We start from the raw sequence: 17,253 nt of genomic DNA on the forward strand, positions 1-17,253 counted from the left end.
ATTCTTTAAACCGTCTTTAAATTAAACTTGAAATTATCAAATATTATTTCTGGTGTGGTTTTCATTCAGAAAATGGTGTTGACAGTAACAAGAGTCACAATTTAGTGGATTTGCAAAATCCTAAATTCCTTTTATCAGTTTGTCAAATTACAATCCTCTTTCCACTTTATAACTCTTTTAACCCAACAAACAAACGCACAAAAAGGTTAGTATGTGTAAGCACACACACATAATCCATTATCTTCCACTGAGCAAACATAAACTAAACCTGAACACACACCTTCATGCATGCCCACACGCACACACACACACACTCCTTAAAAAATCCATTTGTACTCTTTGAAAAGAAACTACAAAGCAAAGAAGAGCGCTGGTCCAGGCGGAGTGGCCGTGTGTGTTGGCCTGCGTCCGTGCAGACTTTGTCTCCCCTTGTGGCCTGGATCAGAGGAGTGAAACCAAGCAGAATCTCTGTCCTCTATGAAACCACTTAGCAAATTAGCAGACTTCCCTTTCTGGCTTTACAACACACACGTGGACACACAATGCAAGAAGCGCACAAATACAGGTATATGTGCACGAGTACACACATCTGCACACACAGACAAGCGGCACGGGGTGGTAAAAGGCCAGCTCATGAGAGACTAGCAGGACTAGAAACATGTAGAGGCTGGAGAGAGGAAGGGTGAGAGGAAGAAGTGGGGGGGGGGGGTGAGAAAGAAGAGGAGAGGAGGAGGGAGGTGAGAGAGGAGGAGGATGAAATGAGAAAAAACTGAGGGGAGAGGGTCAGGAGGTGTAAGGAAAGAGAGCAAGGGAACAGGGGGGGGGGGGGCGTGGGGGCAGGTGAGGAGGACAGGGTGCTTCCCTGTGGAGAGAATGGCCGCCGGGCAAATTAGTGTAACACCAAAAGCCAGTCTGTTGAAGGGACCGTGCGGGGGAAGGAGCGAGGAGCAGGACGAAGGGGGAATTGCCTGTGGCACGCATCCCTTTTACAGGGGTCACCACCAGTACACATCAACTGAAATGTACAGACACACACTTACATGCATGCAAGCCCTCACACACACAATCTACCAACAAACTAGCCTAATAGGCCTCTATTGACGTTTAGAAATCATCAAATAAACAGAAACATTGCCATGATCGTATTATGTGACATCAGGGCTGATTAAATATTTATACAAAAGGACAATCCACACAAACGTGCATACTAGACATGTGTGTGTGTGTGTGTGTGTGTGTGTGTGTGTGTGTGTGTGTGTGTGTCCATATTGCCTTCATCCCAGTGTCCAGAGAATCACATCAGGGACTAACGGACACACGAGGATCACATTGATTAACACCGGGGTTCTGAGCAGTAATGCTGAGGATTAAGACAGCTAATAAATGTTTCATTCAAAGCCAGACGTAGATCAAACGTCAGAAAGGCCCCCGGACCCGCTCTCAGGGGTCAGCGTGATTCTGCTCTTTCCTCTCCTCCACCTCTTTCTTCTCCGCCTCCCTCAGCTGTTGGTTTTCAGCTGTATTATGACAGCCACTACAGATCGTCTCACTAGCAACTACAGGCCCTGCCCTTGTGCCTACACATCATTAGCTCTCCATCTGTCAGCTTCCTAACAGGTTCCCACTAATGTGGCCAAGGACTTCACTTGCATTCCTATCCAACAGGCAGCAGCAGTCAGCTGAGGACTCCTGTTCAGTTCAGAGCGTCTCGTTTCTTTCACTTGTACTTCACTTCTCCACATTCCCCCTGATCCTGCATTCTCTCCCTTCTTCATCTCGCTCATCTTGCATCCTCTCATCCACGTTTAACCTTTCCACTCCTCACCCCCCTCTTCGTTCTTCTCCTCGGACTTGTTTCCTAAAGTATCTGGTGAGATTCATGGCTAGCGCTAATGGTTAACAAGTATGGTGGTTGGAGAGCGAACGTGTGAAAACCCGTTAAGACACACACACACTCTCTCTCTCTCTCTCTCTCTCACACACACACACAACTTCAACACACACTTCCACACGTGGACAAACCCAAGCAACGAGGCACGCTGCTTATGGCATCACATGTTTATCACTTAGGACACACACATGGTTCAAACCCTCACTGCTGAGGGGAATATAGGCACACAACATTTAAATAAATACTAAATATGTTGCAGGCTTAAGATGAAAAATAAAATAAAATAAGAAAGCACAGAGAGATGTAGCGACAAATGGCAGCGACGGTGACACTGGTCCTGGCACATGGGCTCTGTGGCTGTGTGTGTAACTCTATCTGTGGAGGGGGAATACAGCAGTGGTTGGGTAATGGAAAGGTCATTTAGCCAATCCCCCAGGTAGGGGGGCTGGTCTGACACGGCTCGTTTGTCACAGTTCAATAACTGCCACTCCGGGGAGTGTGAGGGAGAGAGAGAAAACGAGGGAGAGAGGGGTAGGAAACTTAAGTGTAAGTGTGTGTGTGTTTGTATGTGTGTGCTGAAACCCTGGTGTGTGTGTGTGTGTGTGTGTGTGTGTGTGTGTGTGTGTGTGTGTGTGTGTAATAGTGTGCTCAGACCTTGGCAGCACAGCTGATTCCCAGAGCTTGTCCCTCCATTAGAGGCCTCAAACAGGGTCACAGCGAAGGCCAAGCTCCACGGACTCAGTCATCTCCACTTGAAAACTTGCACGCCTTGGCCTGGGAGGATTATTTTCGCTCTAACTGGTAAATGTTTGGTTTTCTAAGTGGGAAAATTGAATTGGTACACCCTCTTGAACCCAAAAACATGGCCGCTACAGATGGATGACTCGCTGTAAATCCATGGAACAGAACGAAAGATATACAGTGAAAAGCCTGAATTCAAATGTTACGTGGTTAAATGGTTGGAAGCAGACTACTGTATAAAGAATATGTTATATAGTAGAATGTATTTCCTGTAACTCTTTAGGAGATTCATATATAAGGAATAAACTTATGTGCTATAGTTGTATAAGATCAGATAAGACATATAGGATACTCTTTCTGACAAACTAAACTAATTAAGTTTACCCTTTATTGGTAGAGAAAATGATCAAACTTCTTAAACTATATAAACCATTAAAAACCTCATTGAATTATCTGAAAAAGATCAAAACAGACCCGTTTTTTTATTAAAATATAAAAAGTTTAGTGGTTTTCCCAGGATCTCTTGAATATATCATCCAAAAAAAAGAGCAATCTGTCAAATCAATTAATAAATCAAACGTAGATCTGGTTTGTGCAATAATATTTGTTGGAACAGCATCTCAAAGTGCTTCATGATTTTAATTATAAGACAAATCAAAAGAGTAAAAGACTCCATTAGTCTCAGCTGGCTGTAATGATCTGTACTGTCCTTTTAATATGCCGTTAGGTGTGTGACAGAATGATCCCCCGGCTTTGTGAGAGAGCCAAAGATTTTCACACATCTCATTGAGCGTCTGGTGAGAGACATCACAGTCTGTCCTTCTCCTCACTTTGAAAATCAATAATAAGCTTCTCTGTGCTCGTGCACGTGTCTCCATGTCTTCCCGGAGAGATGCCCGGAGGCACAGATTTGTATTAATCCGAACCGGATTGAGAGATTTGGGATTTAATGTCCGACCTCCCGTGGAGATTTAAGAACTACCGACTGTGTGCTGGGAGGCTTTGATCCCATGTAATACTTAAAGACTGTCTGATCTCTCTTTACACAGGTCTGTGTCTCCCCCTTGTGGTCCTCACGGGGATGTACACAACAACAGGAGGATGGAAATGTTTGTTCACTTTTAGAGATTTATGAATTATGGACTATTAACATAAATGTTCTTTAAGTAATCAAAGGAATAAGAGAAATGATCAAAATGACATTACTGATTCCATTTAAATAGATTTGTATTATATGGATGTTAACATATTGGAAACGTATTATAATCATTTTAATAGAATAAGATGATAATTACGTCATATTTATTATTATATTTTTAGCTATGCTGCTATACATTTTAGTTTTTAATTTATTTTAATATTGTATTTTTCATTGTTTTGTGTATTTCTTATTTTTTATTTTATTGTATTTTTCATTGTTTCATGTATTTATTTTATTTTTATATTGTATTTTTCATTGTTTTGTGTATTTCTTATTTTTTATTTTATTTTATTTTTATATTGTATTTTTCATTGTTTTGTGTATTTCTTATTTTTTATTTTTATTTATTTTAATATTGTATTTTTCATTGTTTTGTGTATTTCTTATTTTTGTTTTATTTTATTTTTATATTGTATTTTTCATTGTTTCATCTATTTTTTTTATTTTTTTATTTTTTTATTATAATCATTATTTTTTTATCTGATTCAACAAATATGGGGATGACTCTAATAGGCCGGCATAGTTGGGTAGGTCTAAACATGCCAGTGAATGTATTCCTTCTCTTCAAGAGAGTTTGGTGTTTTGCCTTTGTTAAAACGGGTAAAAGAAATAGCAATACGATCACAACAGTTTCCTTTATTGTCATTCTTTAATTTCATAAATGCAACAAATGTAGTATAACTATATATAAAACTTCTAAGCTGTGTTATCAAATGTGTTTTGCGGCTCCAGACAAATCTTATTTGGTGGAAGAGGGGGCAAAATGGCTCTTTGACCCCTGGACTAGATCCTTAAAACAACCTTTGCATTGAGTCTCGTCCCCCAAATGATAGTGAAAGAGAAGCTCACACATGGGCTGAGCTGCCTGTGGTCAGTGACATCATCGGACAGAAGCTCTTCCTCATTCAAAATGACTCACTGACGTTTGGGACACTTCGGTTTAAACACAGTTTACTTAGTCAAGTATCTCACGACCTTCAACAACTTTATTCAAACTGTTGGTGAGCGATTAACTTTAGAGAGAACTCTTGTAAAAATAATAAAAAGGTTCACACTGAGGAAAGCAGCTGTGTTCAGTTCAAGGAAGTAACAACTGAGATGGCCCCTCTGATGTTTAAAGATGCTTTCTGGGTAAGTCTATTTTTAGTTCTCTTGAACTTTAATGATCCGTCACTGGTGTTTATAGACTCTATTCTAACTTGTACCAGTGGTGTGCAGTATTAAACTGAAACCTACATTTAGAGTGTAGAGGTCAAATTTGAGGTTATAAAAATAGAAATGCAGAGTTGTATCACGGTACTGGTGAGTTGTGCGGTTCATAAAACCAACAAACTCTGTCCCACAAGTCTCCCCTCAGGGTTTAAGTTATTGTAAAGTGTCAAACTACCTACTATCCTTCTGCTATAAGGTGCAGTTTCGTGAGGTACTGAGTATGTTGCCATGTCACTTAGAACTATTTTTTACCAAGTGCTAGTTCTGCATTTTTACCACATAGTGAGTTGCGACATTTGTTGAGCAATGTCGTTTATTGCAATAAAATTGTCCATGTCTTCTCAATACAGGGGTCGGATTTCAATAGTCACGCCGGGTACGACGCTGTGATCCAAAGGTTACGAGATGGAAGGCATATGTGCAAAGATGTGGAGGAGCTTTTTAAAATGAGGTATCATTTCATTAGCTGAAACCAAATGTGTGTAATTACCTCCAGAGCATCATTATCATGAGACAGCAGAAGAGCACATGTGCTCAGTCACAGCCGTGTTAAGTTAGTCCCACGGATCATTTGCATCACAATAGAACAACAAGTCCGCAGATAATATTATATTCATACAGAGTTACATCTCCAGATGCAACCAAGTCAAACTAAAGATGGCTCGGTCCACTTCAGGACATGTTATCAGCAAGAAAAATATAATTTTGTGATGATATTACTACCTGACTAACCTGTAATGACATGATCATGTTGTCAAAGGATGATGTTCTGGCTCCAAAGTGTGTGTGTGTGTGTGTGTGTGTGTGTGTGTGTGTGTGTGTGTGTGTGTGTGTGAACAGGGTGAAAGGTACAAAGGATGGTACAACATACAGAAATGTGTCTCTTAATGTAGGACATGAAGATATAACACAGATCAGTTTTACAACTAAACACTAACGTGTATAGTGACTGACTGTCCGCAGAGCTCTAGCAGAGGAGAAGTACGGGAAGGAGCTAGTGACCATTGCTCGCAAAGCTGGAGGACACTCAGAGATCAGGTGAATGGGATCAGAGTCTGATGCTATGAGGTGTATATGATGTACCGTACACAGACTGTACACTTGGTGTTGTGTTCAAAGACACAATGTGATAGTTTTAAGTTTTAAATGTTTAATGCTGATTGAAACATGTGATATAAAAAATATGACCTATCTTCGTAGAGCAAACACACATTACTGTGTCTGAAAAAAGCATAGGCTGTGTGTGCGTGCGTGTGTGTGTGTGTGTGTGTGTGTGTGTGTGTGTGTGTGTGTGTGTACCACCTACTGCGGCAACCCCTCTCAGTGTATAGTTGATCATTGTCTGCCAGTTTCCTGTTCTCTATCATGTCAGACGTCTGCTACAGAGCTGACTACACCGACTGCACACTACCCCGTGACAGTAACAGAAACAAATGGCTCTACCATCACCAGATACTTTTTGTACATTAAACCTAAAACAAATTAAAATAAATAATGAGCCACAGTTTAGCCTCTTTCAGCTCCTGACAGTGAGGGGACTGCTCTGGTGAAGCTGCTTAGTCACCAGCTGTCGAACAGTTAAGTTCCACTAAGCTTCTTTGTGTTCTTGGAAAGGAATAGGAACATGTTACTTAAAAATAATATGCTGAGAGCGAGCGCCCTGGGTGAATCTTAAAATGTTGGGTGATGAATTTGTTCTAAGTGCCGTAAAAAGAAAAATGCACTGAATCATCTTAAATGTGTGATGTCTTTCCAGCACCTTGAGAGCGTCCTTCGAAATCTTAAAAACACGTAAGTTCCTCCAGTCCATGGACAAAAGTACAAAATAGTGCAGCTGTCTTTGTATATAAAGAGTATAACTTGTTCAATTTACTGTAATTCCTTATTTGGCTGCAGAAATCGAGAACATCGGTAACGTTCACATCCAACTGTCTGATTTACTGAAAGAGGAGGTGAAAAAGATTGAGACATTCAGAGAACGGCAGAAAGAACAGAGGAAGAAGGTACTGGGCAATCTGTGTTGCTTAACAACCTAATTATTGTACACAGATATGCAGGTGAAGTTGTATTAGCTCTACCCGTTTGCAGATTGCATGAAACCCATATGGTCATTTAAATCCCTGTGCATGTAGTTACAAAGCTAAGTAATGCACGGAGCACTAACATGTCTACAATGAGAACAACATACCGGTCATTAGCAGAGATCATGCCTGCAGGAAGCTCAACAAGTTAGAAATGTTATTTTAGTTTTAGGTTCCTGCAGCATGTTAGTGACTGTGGCTATGAAAAGGTTGTACAGTAGATTGATTTTGACCCTTCTGTTTCCCCTTAGTTTCAAAGCATCATGGAGAAGGTTCAGAAGAAAAAGGTTTCTTTGTACAAGAGGACGGTGGAGGTAGAGAAACAGCCACAGACTGATTTGATGGCATAATGCCATTATTGGTATAAATAGCAAACATGACAGGGCTCTTCCTGTCCTTAGAACTCTGTGGTTTGTGTATCTCTCCCTCACAGTCTAAGAAGAACTACGAGGTGAGATGCAAAGAGGCAGACGAGGCAGAAGAGGGGGCCGAGAAGACAAACGTTACATCCAAAAACTCCGAAAAGGTACAAATACTAAATGGAGGTACCTCACTATGAAAGTAATGCCGGAGCAGTTTGTGGTTTAACAGGCGCTCCCATATGTAAAGGCTGAGTCCTCGCCACAGCGGCCACCGGTTCGAATCCGAAAAAAGGGAATCAAATAATAACCTCCATTTAGAAACTGTGGCTTTGCAACCAAGTTTAAATCCCCAACTGACCCCGATTCTATTTACACGTTTGTAAAAGGTACCAAAGTAACCTTTGCAACATGTGTTGGCCTTATAATGTGATGATGTGTTAATAGTGAAGCCTCTGCACTTTGTGATAAGTGCGTGTCACACTGGTCATGCATGACGCTTTCTGTGTAATAAATGTTTCACAGGTACGTCACAGGGCCAAGCAATGCAGACAGGCAGCTAATGAAGCAGGTACAGTTTGACCCAGAGTCCCGTTTCATCTCCAGAACTTGTTTTTATATTTCATGACATTTCTCGACACAGTCACCACTGATCACACGTGTTAAGAGAATACTAGCACTACATTATATATTCATGACATATGTGTTGGTTGCTGTGTTTCATTCTTGAACTATAACCATCTATAATGATACTGTAATCTCTTACAGAGAAGCTGCATTTTACCAACACTGCTCAGCTGGAAAGTGTTCGCCAGGACTGGGAGGAAACGCACAAAAGTACCTGTGAGGTAAAGTAATGACTATATTTCTATATTACATGCCAAAAACATGAGCTTCCTCACAACACAGACTCGACCTCACACCACATCCCCTTTATATTTATCCTCTCGCAGCTCCTTTCTAGTGCTAAAAATGGAAAAACAAACCCTTTAATCACGCAATAACTCACAAGTTCTGTTAGATTTGTAATCATTCCTAATACATTCAGATGATACTGCCGGTGCAGCATGACAAAAAGTAAGCTCAGGGTAACAATGAGAACTAAATAATTCTCAAACTTACTGATATGAATTTGGAAATGGATCTGTGTACATGTTCCTCAGGTGTTCCAGCAGCTGGAGGGAGATCGCATCAGCACGCTCAGGTGTGCTCTCTGGGACCACTGCAATCATTTCTCCATGCAGTGTGTCAAAGACGATGAGGTGAGCTCACTTGTGAAGTTTTAAATGGATACGTCACCTTCTGGGTTCAGCTTAGTGTTAATTCAGGCAAAAGCTACTAAACCTATGTGAAAATGTAGTTTTAGTTGCAATTTATCTTGAGAACTTTAGCAGCATTGCAATGTGTTGAGGGTAAACATTCAGCATGTTAGCTTTGTATTGCGAACATGTTTGCATGCAGATGTTAGCATGGAGATTAGTACAGCGCGGCAGTAGATATGTAATCGCTTTCTTGAAAGCAAGAACAGGGTTGAGGTTTCTGGCATATCAGCGCCTACTTCGAAGGTGCGTGGAGAAGGAAAGACGTCGTTCTGTTGAGCTATATACTACAAGTGTTACGGTAGGGTTTGACCTCTGAAACCAAGAACAAACAGCACGTGGTGGCACCCGTTAGATGGATGATCTTTCATAGTTTCATCCTCCTGGATAACTACAAAAGTCTCTAACTACAGAAATATTCACGTATTGACTTATACAGGAACAATTCTGATTTCAATGGAATTGCCTCTCGTTATGAAAACAGTTTAACGAGGATGTGAGGAAGCTCCTGGAGAAGTGTGACATCACCACAGACAACAACTATTTCATAGGGATGAAAAGCACGGGGTCGAGGCCTCCAGGTAAGAGGCTACTCAACATTCAGATTGTCTTTTTCTCTGAAGGGGAAAGGACACACAAAGGGAGAAGTGAGAAAAGGATGCTGTTGGATTTAGAGCGCTGCTCTAACCCTTCTCTTTTAGTGGACACACAGGCAGCACTTGACCTCACTTCTCAAATGAGTAACTTCCCTTTTCCTCTCTCACAGAGCCCATATTGTTTGAGAGCTACTACCCGGAGACGTCGGCAAACAGGAATGGCCAGAATCATATAGCAGAAGGAGAAGACGTGATGATGAGGTCTGACACTATCCACATTGGAGGATTCAGGAGGAGACAGCATTGTTTCTGTACAACCTGCCAGGATTCAGGGTGTAACACATGAAAACGCTGTCTCCTCCTAGTTCATCTTTCCTCACAATTACGCTACATTTCCCTGTTTTTCCCTGTGTTGCTAAGACATAACTGTCTGCTGATCAGAATCTCTAAATATCCTAAATGTGTGGACCCCTCAGGTGCTCTGATGCTCTGCTCGTAAGTTCTTCGAACGTCAGTGTCGAGAGTCTTGAAAACTCACAATCAGCACTGACACCTTCTGGTGGCTGTAAGTATTGCATTCACTTGTTAGATCTCTCCTACACTATAAGTAGTGAACATTTCAGCCCATTGAAGCTCCTATAATGGATATTTTCTATTGGAATGTGTAAATACATATTTATATACAGAACACATAGTCTATATGAAGATGAAGTATATAAAACTAAAGAAAAGTACACACACGGGAAAGTAGTATTCAACCTATTGTAACTGAATACAATATGAATGCATTGTATATATAAAGTTGTCCCTTTCTGTCACTCTAGCTTCGGTTGAGATATCAGATGCAGGGTACGCGCTCCTACCAGACGTCCAGCCTGCAGCAGCGTCGGCCACAGTTTCAGCTGATGAAGACAGTTACCTTGTACTTTATGAATATGCAGCACGGGTGATTAATATGAACACATTGTTGTGTGTTATTTACAATACTAAGCCATGAAACCATCACTCCGATTGTACAGTAAAAAGCTAATGTTCGGGTAGGAGACTGCAGTGATAAAGGCTTGTTAGTGTCACCCATTTTTAACTAACATTCGTCATCTTTGTTCATTTTTGACTGGTCAGATGGAAGATGAATTGTCCGTCAGTAGAGGGGACATGGTCCGAGTGTTGGAACAAGGAGATGATGGATGGTGGACAGTGGAGAAGAACGGACTGTCTGGACTGGTGCCAGGAAACTATCTGTGCAAAAACTGAACACACACACACACACACACACACAAGAAACTACAGACAAAACACACACAGACGAATGACAACACACACAGTACAGCCTCGTGGGACTGAAGAATGATAAACTATCTGGTGTTCAAATATTGGCTTCCAATTACATTTTGCTTTTGTCTGTCATATTTGCAACGTGAGTCTGAAGCAAAAAAGCATCTTCTCTGACAAGCTAGCAGTTAACTTTAGCCGTTTATATATATATATATATATATATATATATATATATATATATATATATATATATAAACGGCTAAAGTATATATGTATATAGTACATATATAGTATATATTTATATATTTATATATTTCTAAATAATATTCCTACCAGGCTTCAAAAGTGTGTTCTGTAGAAGATCATCCTCATCGTTTATAGTGACTGCAGTTACTATTTCTTTTTTAAAGAAATACTAATTCCTGCTAACTAATACGAACAAATGACAACAGTACTTGGCAAACAGCCAATCAAATAGCAGCGGGGCAGGCACTCAGGCCCACGTGGCTTCGAATGTGCGCCATCCGCTTTCGTTGCCGAAGGCTTCGGGCATGCGCATTGTTGTTTTCCCACACTCCGGGCACTTAACATTGCGAAATAGTGAGCCAAGCGCATTTAAAACAAGACTAAAACTATTTATTCAGTCACTGACTTCAATTTGTAGAACTATAATACATAACTTCAGCTAATGCTTTATTAAAAGATTTTATTCATGATTATATTAATGTCTAAATTGCTCAGTAGCGTTAAAACCAAACTTTTGTTATGCTGCTGCAGGTTGCGTTTGGTTCTAAATGTGGCATTTCTTTGTCTGTATGTAATTATGTATGTCCATTAGTAATGTTCTATGAAACTGTTTTCACATCTGTAAAGTGATTCATGTGACCGGTGGATTATCAAATCATCACCTGTGTATGTGGTTTAACTGGCAACATATTCCCTTTCATGTAAAACCATGTGGATGAAATTAAACAGTCAAATTGAAATGTATGAGTTTATTTGTCCTTGGCCTTTCCGGCTTCCAGTCCATACACAATTGTTCATCGTGTTTTTTCTGCGACACTAGCTAAATATCTAGGCGTCAACTTAACAGCTCAAAAATATTAAAACGGTGCACAATCTACAAAAACGTATGAAATAAACGTGTCGTAATTCTTTAAAGCAGGTTTATGACTAACAAACTGAACAGAGGGAATTATCTGACTAACTAACTGAGTCTACACATACAGAGGTGTTCAGGTAACACTGATAATACTCATATTAATAGCACTGGAGACTAAAAGGTTCATTCATATATTGGCAATGCCTCCGTATTGAAGCCTGATTCAGAGAACATCCACACCAAAACAGAATGTACATTATTCACAGCCTGGATATTTGTGAATACGAATAACTTTTTCTACCAAACATGGCTTTGAGAGACAAAACGCAGAGCTGAGACAGAACGCTGAGATAAAAACACTGAATCTGCTCTGTCTATGGTAAAAAAAAAAAACTGTCTGGTCAAACAAAGTTCTTAGGAATAGTGTACATGATCTTTTTTTTAGCGTAGACAAGGAAATACATTCCATCCAACACTCCCACACTGTGTGAAATTACATATTACTTCTCATTATTAGCCCACATTGTATCAGCCACAATAAAAAGCAGGGGAAAGAAATCTGCATCAACATCAATAATGTAAATTAGCCATATACAACTTTGGCTTCAGTAAATGTTTCAGTAATAGTAAAGGAGAGAGAAAAAATAACATTTAAAGTAACAGTAACTTACAAAGCATGTAGATAAATAACAGGTTTCCCCTTAAAGCCCCCGCCCCCTCCCAAAACCACATCAGTGTTCACTACTTTATCATGAATTGTGCAAGGTGTGTTTGAGCTTAGATAACTACAGCTGAAATCTACTGTGGACATGTCCGGTGCCACTCCTTTTGATCTGTTGAGTGCTTCGTTGGCTGGCTGCGTTGTTCATGCATAGCTGTTGGTTGTGACCAGCAGCTCGTACGCTGGGTCGTGACTCCTCCTGCACAGCACCACGCAGGCACAGAGCATGCCCAGCATCTGCAGGCAGACAGCAAGGCAACAAAAGAAAGTATTTTAACACACACACACGATGCATGGTGTGCTATAGTGAGTATGTTTGAGTGTGAGGTTTCTTGGTCAGCATGCTGAGCCGTTCAACACAGTCAAATTCCTTTGACACAATGAAGTCAGAGCTACTGTCAGCGCTGTTTGTGTTGACAGAGAAGACTGCAGCGTTAATGATGATCCCAATAAACATGCTTTCGATTCAAATACAGTCATAGAATAAGATGTCTTATGTGTGTTTTTTGCAGGCAGCTGTTTAATGAGAATGAATCAATGTGATGCTTTTGCTAAGCTAGGGACCACTTTCACTGATGGACTCTAAGAATATATACGTTTTTATTTCCTCTGCTGATTTCAGATGACTCCCTACTTACCTGTATCGATGCAAACGTGAGTGCAGACCAGATGACATACATCATGATCTCCTTTAACTTCTTCACAACAAGAGCTTCACAACCCTACGACAGAAAATGACATAAAAAGAGTTTCACGAGCAAAGCAACATCTTCTTAGAAAACTAAATCCACAGGCCATAATGCACATCGTACATGTGTTTGTGCCGCACACAAAAATAAATCTTGTTTCTACCTCTTGGTAGAGATCTGCTGGCCGAGCGAGAGTGCCAGTACAGTTACTGATGCTGGGCTGACAGCAGCTGACTGGGACGCTGTTGTTCTTAGATTCTTTAAACCAGCGTGTGTTCCTCCAGTCAGAGTAGTTGTGAATGCCACAGCAGTGAAGCTAACAGGAGAATAGAGAAGAATAAAGAGGGGGAAATAAAGAGTCTGGAGTTAATTAAGAATGCAATTTGAAATTTGTTCTACAAAATAAACATACATCCAAACAAGGCATAACAATGACTTTTATTAAACTCAAATGTTTGTTCACATTTGAGTTTTTACTGACGAAAGGAAAATGTTTGAACCAACAGACTTTTCTTCTCACCTGCTTCTGCACATAGTCGATAGCGCGGCTGGGAGCATCCGTGTTGGTGCCGTTGTATTCATTGTAAACCTTCTGGATGGAGTGATTCACCTGATCTTCAGCCTGAAACAAAAGCACAGCAGCTGTTACTGCTCAGTGTCTGCACATGTTCCTATGTCATCTCTAAAAGGGATATATAAATATACAAAACAATTACAAGGTAGGTAACACTCAAACATGAATTAACCCTAGATAATGAGGTTTTGAACTGCGTCCCTCTTATCTTCCACCTGGACCAAATATATAAAAAGCAACACACAAAACACACAAAACCCACATGTAGTTGGAACATTTCAGATTTAAAAACATCTGACAGAATGCTGCAAACGTAGACCTGCTTGTATCTAACTTGAAATGCTCCTGTAGTGAGACTGTGTTTACCTTTGCCCTGTATATGTAGCCAAGCACCACCACCACACACTCTGTTACAAACACCAGCAGGAGAATGGCAGCAAACTGAAATGACAACAAAGACACATTGTTCAGAGGCTCATTAGTAAGGTGAAATAAATGATTACTTAACATGTGTAGTATACTATACAGATATGGTGCTTGTATGTTTGTCCTTTGCGGGTCAAAGTAGTCCAACACTCACAGTTGCCAGACCACAGGAGCTTTCACGTATCGTTGCGCAACAGCCGATCAAGCCGATGATGAAGAGAAGAGTCCCGACAGCTATTATTATGATAGCAGGAATCAAAGTGTACACATCTTCGAAGAAGTGGTCATAGTCATCATATGTGATGAACACATAGGCTCCAATGTAGCACAGAATCCCAGCTGCAGCCTGCAGAGAGAACAGAGAATCAGAGAGACAGTGAGAGAAATCCTCCAGGATCTGAATTCAGTCCACATTTATTCTGTTTCCTTGTATGGATCTCACATGACGATTACATCCAATTGTTGTTTAACAATATGTGCCATAATGCATTTTCTGTCTTCTATTAGGTAATGATTTGTTTTCATTGTACTATACTAGTACAGTAATTCAGTTAGGTATTGTATTATAGTGTCTGCTTGAAGCCGATGTAAGACACTGGTAGCATCCTACATCCAGGACGTGGTTAATGTACTTGTGTTGATGCACGTTGATGCAATGCTTGGGTTGTCTTTGGATAAAGGCAGCAGCTAAATGCATGTAAAAGTAATGTTGTGTGTGCGTACAGACGTGTATAGTATTGATTATACTGTCAAGTTGTAAGGATTCATTCTTGATTTTGGCGATACTGTATTAAACTAATGGTCGTGCCAATAGAGCAAATTTTAATTCAACCAAGAGGTAAAGAGCTCGGTAACATTTTAAAATAACATATGTATCATTGTATACATGTGTATGTAGCTCCAGCTGAAGAACACACTTGAGAGACTGGTGCAATGTGAAGTGGGCCGCTTGTTATCTCCACTATTATTCATCCATCCTGGGAGATGATATGGTCTCCAGATAAACCGTTTAGAGCTCTGTTTTATATATATGAATGTTTATGTATATCTTTATCCAACTCTGTTAATTGCATGATACAATCAATAGCTCAGACTAACTCATCATCCGCTACAGGACCTGCAGCTGCTGCATAACGTCATCGCTACAACTTGTGGGCGGCAGCTACCGACACACTGTTGCAAGCGTACAGTCACATTATTGTTTCTCCAATTAGTGCGCGCTGAAGTGACTCCGTGTCCGTGGATATCCTGTGTCTGTGGAAGCAGCTCGTATACCGCCGGACTGCAGACTGCAGACCGCATCTCTGGCGCAGTGTGCTAGCTTGCTAATGCTCTCCATCCCTGGCCTCACTGGGATGCTGCACATTGTTCAAACATCCATCGTTTTCTTACCCAAAATATGAGATTGAGAAAAACCAAGACGGTTTTGGATGACGTAATTCCACACTGTCCCATGGTAACGTGAGCTCTAAAATTAAAACGTTAACTATAAAAAATATGTGTTAATGCACCTGCACCTTTGCTGTTATAATAATAAAATGGCTTCGGTGGTCCTGGCCCACTGTGCAGATTCTTCTGGGCTCGACCAATGAAATCGCCGCAAAGAAAAGAAGGTCACGTGCTCCAATGACATCACGATTCAAAAACAAAGTGTTACGAAACATATTTGAAGATTGAGCCCTGCAATAATGTAATGTAATAATATACATTGCATTCTTTGTACATTTTAGTATTAATTTGTTTGCATGACAAGTGTTTAAAGTTTGTGTTTTTATTTATAACAGCCTCGTAGGATGCTTTATTACACACAGCCATCATATAATTATCCTGTACAAGATGAGATAAAATATACTTTATTGTTCCCAAAGGGGGCTTTAGCAAAAGTGCTGCATACAGCTGCAATCATCTTAAAACAATACAGTACAGTGGTGCACAAAAGATGCTGTAAACAAACAGTTAATATGACGTCTTTAGATGTTATTATCTTTACTTGTTCACCACATAATAGATTTAAATTCATTCATGAAGTGTGTCATAAGCAACGAGAACATTTTGAAGGATTATTTTTTATTATTATTAAGCAAAAGCAAAGCAAGAAATAATAATTGTGCTTAACTTAATCAAGTGCACAAATCACAAGTTTGCCTATCTAGATGTGTATTTGTTTGTTTGTTTGTTTACTTTATCCAGACAGATGTTGCTGCAGCTTGTACTGATGCTGGTTCAATGTACAGTCAGACACTGTATGCATATTAAAAAACACTGACAGGCAGCATCAGCATAGAGATGTGCTCATGTGTAGTGTGATTGTATCTGCCAGAGGGTGGCAGTGTAGCATCGCTAGTTTTACACTGTTCTAAGATATGTGAGAGGAAGACCATCGAGCATATGATAACATTACGATGACTACATAAATGTTTCAGATGTTCAGTCTCCTGCTTTCTTTACTTAACTATGTGAGACCTTTGAATCTCCTATGAGGGCAAGATAGATTACTCTATTGAACATTAGTACCTTTGGGGCAGTCAATCAATAATGACTTGGACTGGTGCCCAAAGCCTTGGTTTTATTGAGTTGAGGCGTAAAACATTTGTCACTGTCAGCTTTTGGTGTTAAAACCGAGCGCTTACAAATTCAAGGAGAAGCCGAGGCTACAACTGTTGACACAACATACATCCACAGTGTGAATTATGCATCAGGTTCACCTGTTGGCTAGAAATTGAGTCATTATTAAAACAAAGAAAACAAAGAAACAAGTAGATGTGCAGGGAAACAAAGACAGGACATAAAGACATATGAATATGACTTTGGGTGTTTGCAACGCATTACCTTTCAAGTTTGTACCGAGCCTTTGAATGTTAGAGACTTTCGCACCGTACACTATGAACAGGGATGTTTGTCTGTTATGTTTGTTCTAATTAAAATGCCCTCACATGACATATGAAACACATTTACAAGTAAATCTTTAATTAGGTAAAAGATGAAACTGTCCAAGAAAGCCTCATAGAAACAAATCGTTGTAAATCATGCGGCTGTTTACTGTTTACTGATCTCTTACTGTAGTAA

The 17,253-nt window shown here is 40.1% G+C and overlaps 2 protein-coding genes across 3 annotated transcripts; one reads left to right on the forward strand and one right to left on the reverse strand.

Annotated features, from left to right (window-relative positions):
• Nucleotides 1-4,730: 4,730 nt before the first annotated feature.
• On the forward strand, nt 4,731-12,120 carry LOC115006277 (proline-serine-threonine phosphatase-interacting protein 1-like). 2 transcript variants are annotated; one of them, XM_029428412.1, is made up of 15 exons: nt 4,731-4,964; nt 5,396-5,496; nt 6,009-6,083; nt 6,802-6,836; nt 6,942-7,048; nt 7,378-7,440; nt 7,560-7,652; nt 8,011-8,056; nt 8,254-8,333; nt 8,649-8,747; nt 9,289-9,385; nt 9,571-9,661; nt 9,877-9,965; nt 10,225-10,346; nt 10,523-12,120. In XM_029428412.1, the coding sequence occupies exons 1-15, from the start codon at nt 4,932-4,934 to the stop codon at nt 10,652-10,654; spliced, it is 1,263 nt and encodes a 420-aa protein (XP_029284272.1). In that variant the 5' UTR covers nt 4,731-4,931; the 3' UTR covers nt 10,655-12,120. The 2 variants fall into 2 exon arrangements, with proteins under 2 accessions (XP_029284272.1, XP_029284280.1); XM_029428420.1 differs by lacking the exon at nt 6,009-6,083.
• LOC115006292 (tetraspanin-3-like) lies at nt 11,656-15,752 on the reverse strand. Its single transcript, XM_029428434.1, has 7 exons — nt 15,580-15,752; nt 14,342-14,533; nt 14,128-14,202; nt 13,708-13,809; nt 13,351-13,503; nt 13,137-13,220; nt 11,656-12,735 (listed from the first exon to the last, which is right to left on the reverse strand). Exons 1-7 carry the CDS (start codon nt 15,640-15,642, stop codon nt 12,643-12,645), a joined length of 762 nt encoding a protein of 253 aa, XP_029284294.1. The 5' UTR covers nt 15,643-15,752; the 3' UTR covers nt 11,656-12,642.
• Nucleotides 15,753-17,253: the final 1,501 nt, after the last annotated feature.

This window comes from Cottoperca gobio, chromosome 3 (genome assembly GCF_900634415.1).
Source record: "Cottoperca gobio chromosome 3, fCotGob3.1, whole genome shotgun sequence".
NCBI classification, from domain to species: Eukaryota; Metazoa; Chordata; class Actinopteri; order Perciformes; family Bovichtidae; genus Cottoperca; species Cottoperca gobio.

Coding starts and splice junctions, on each gene's coding strand:
- LOC115006292 (XM_029428434.1), bottom strand. CDS start 15,642: ATGGGACAGTGTGGAATTACGTCATCCAAAACCGTCTTGGTTTTTCTC. Junction 14,534..15,579: donor TTCTCAATCTCATATTTTGG/GTAAGAAAACGA, acceptor TTCTCTCTGCAG/GCTGCAGCTGGGATTCTGTG. Junction 13,810..14,127: donor GCTACATATACAGGGCAAAG/GTAAACACAGTC, acceptor CTTTTGTTTCAG/GCTGAAGATCAGGTGAATCA.
- LOC115006277 (XM_029428412.1), top strand. CDS start 4,932: ATGGCCCCTCTGATGTTTAAAGATGCTTTCTGG. Junction 9,966..10,224: donor ACTGACACCTTCTGGTGGCT/GTAAGTATTGCA, acceptor CTGTCACTCTAG/CTTCGGTTGAGATATCAGAT. Junction 10,347..10,522: donor TTTATGAATATGCAGCACGG/GTGATTAATATG, acceptor TTGACTGGTCAG/ATGGAAGATGAATTGTCCGT.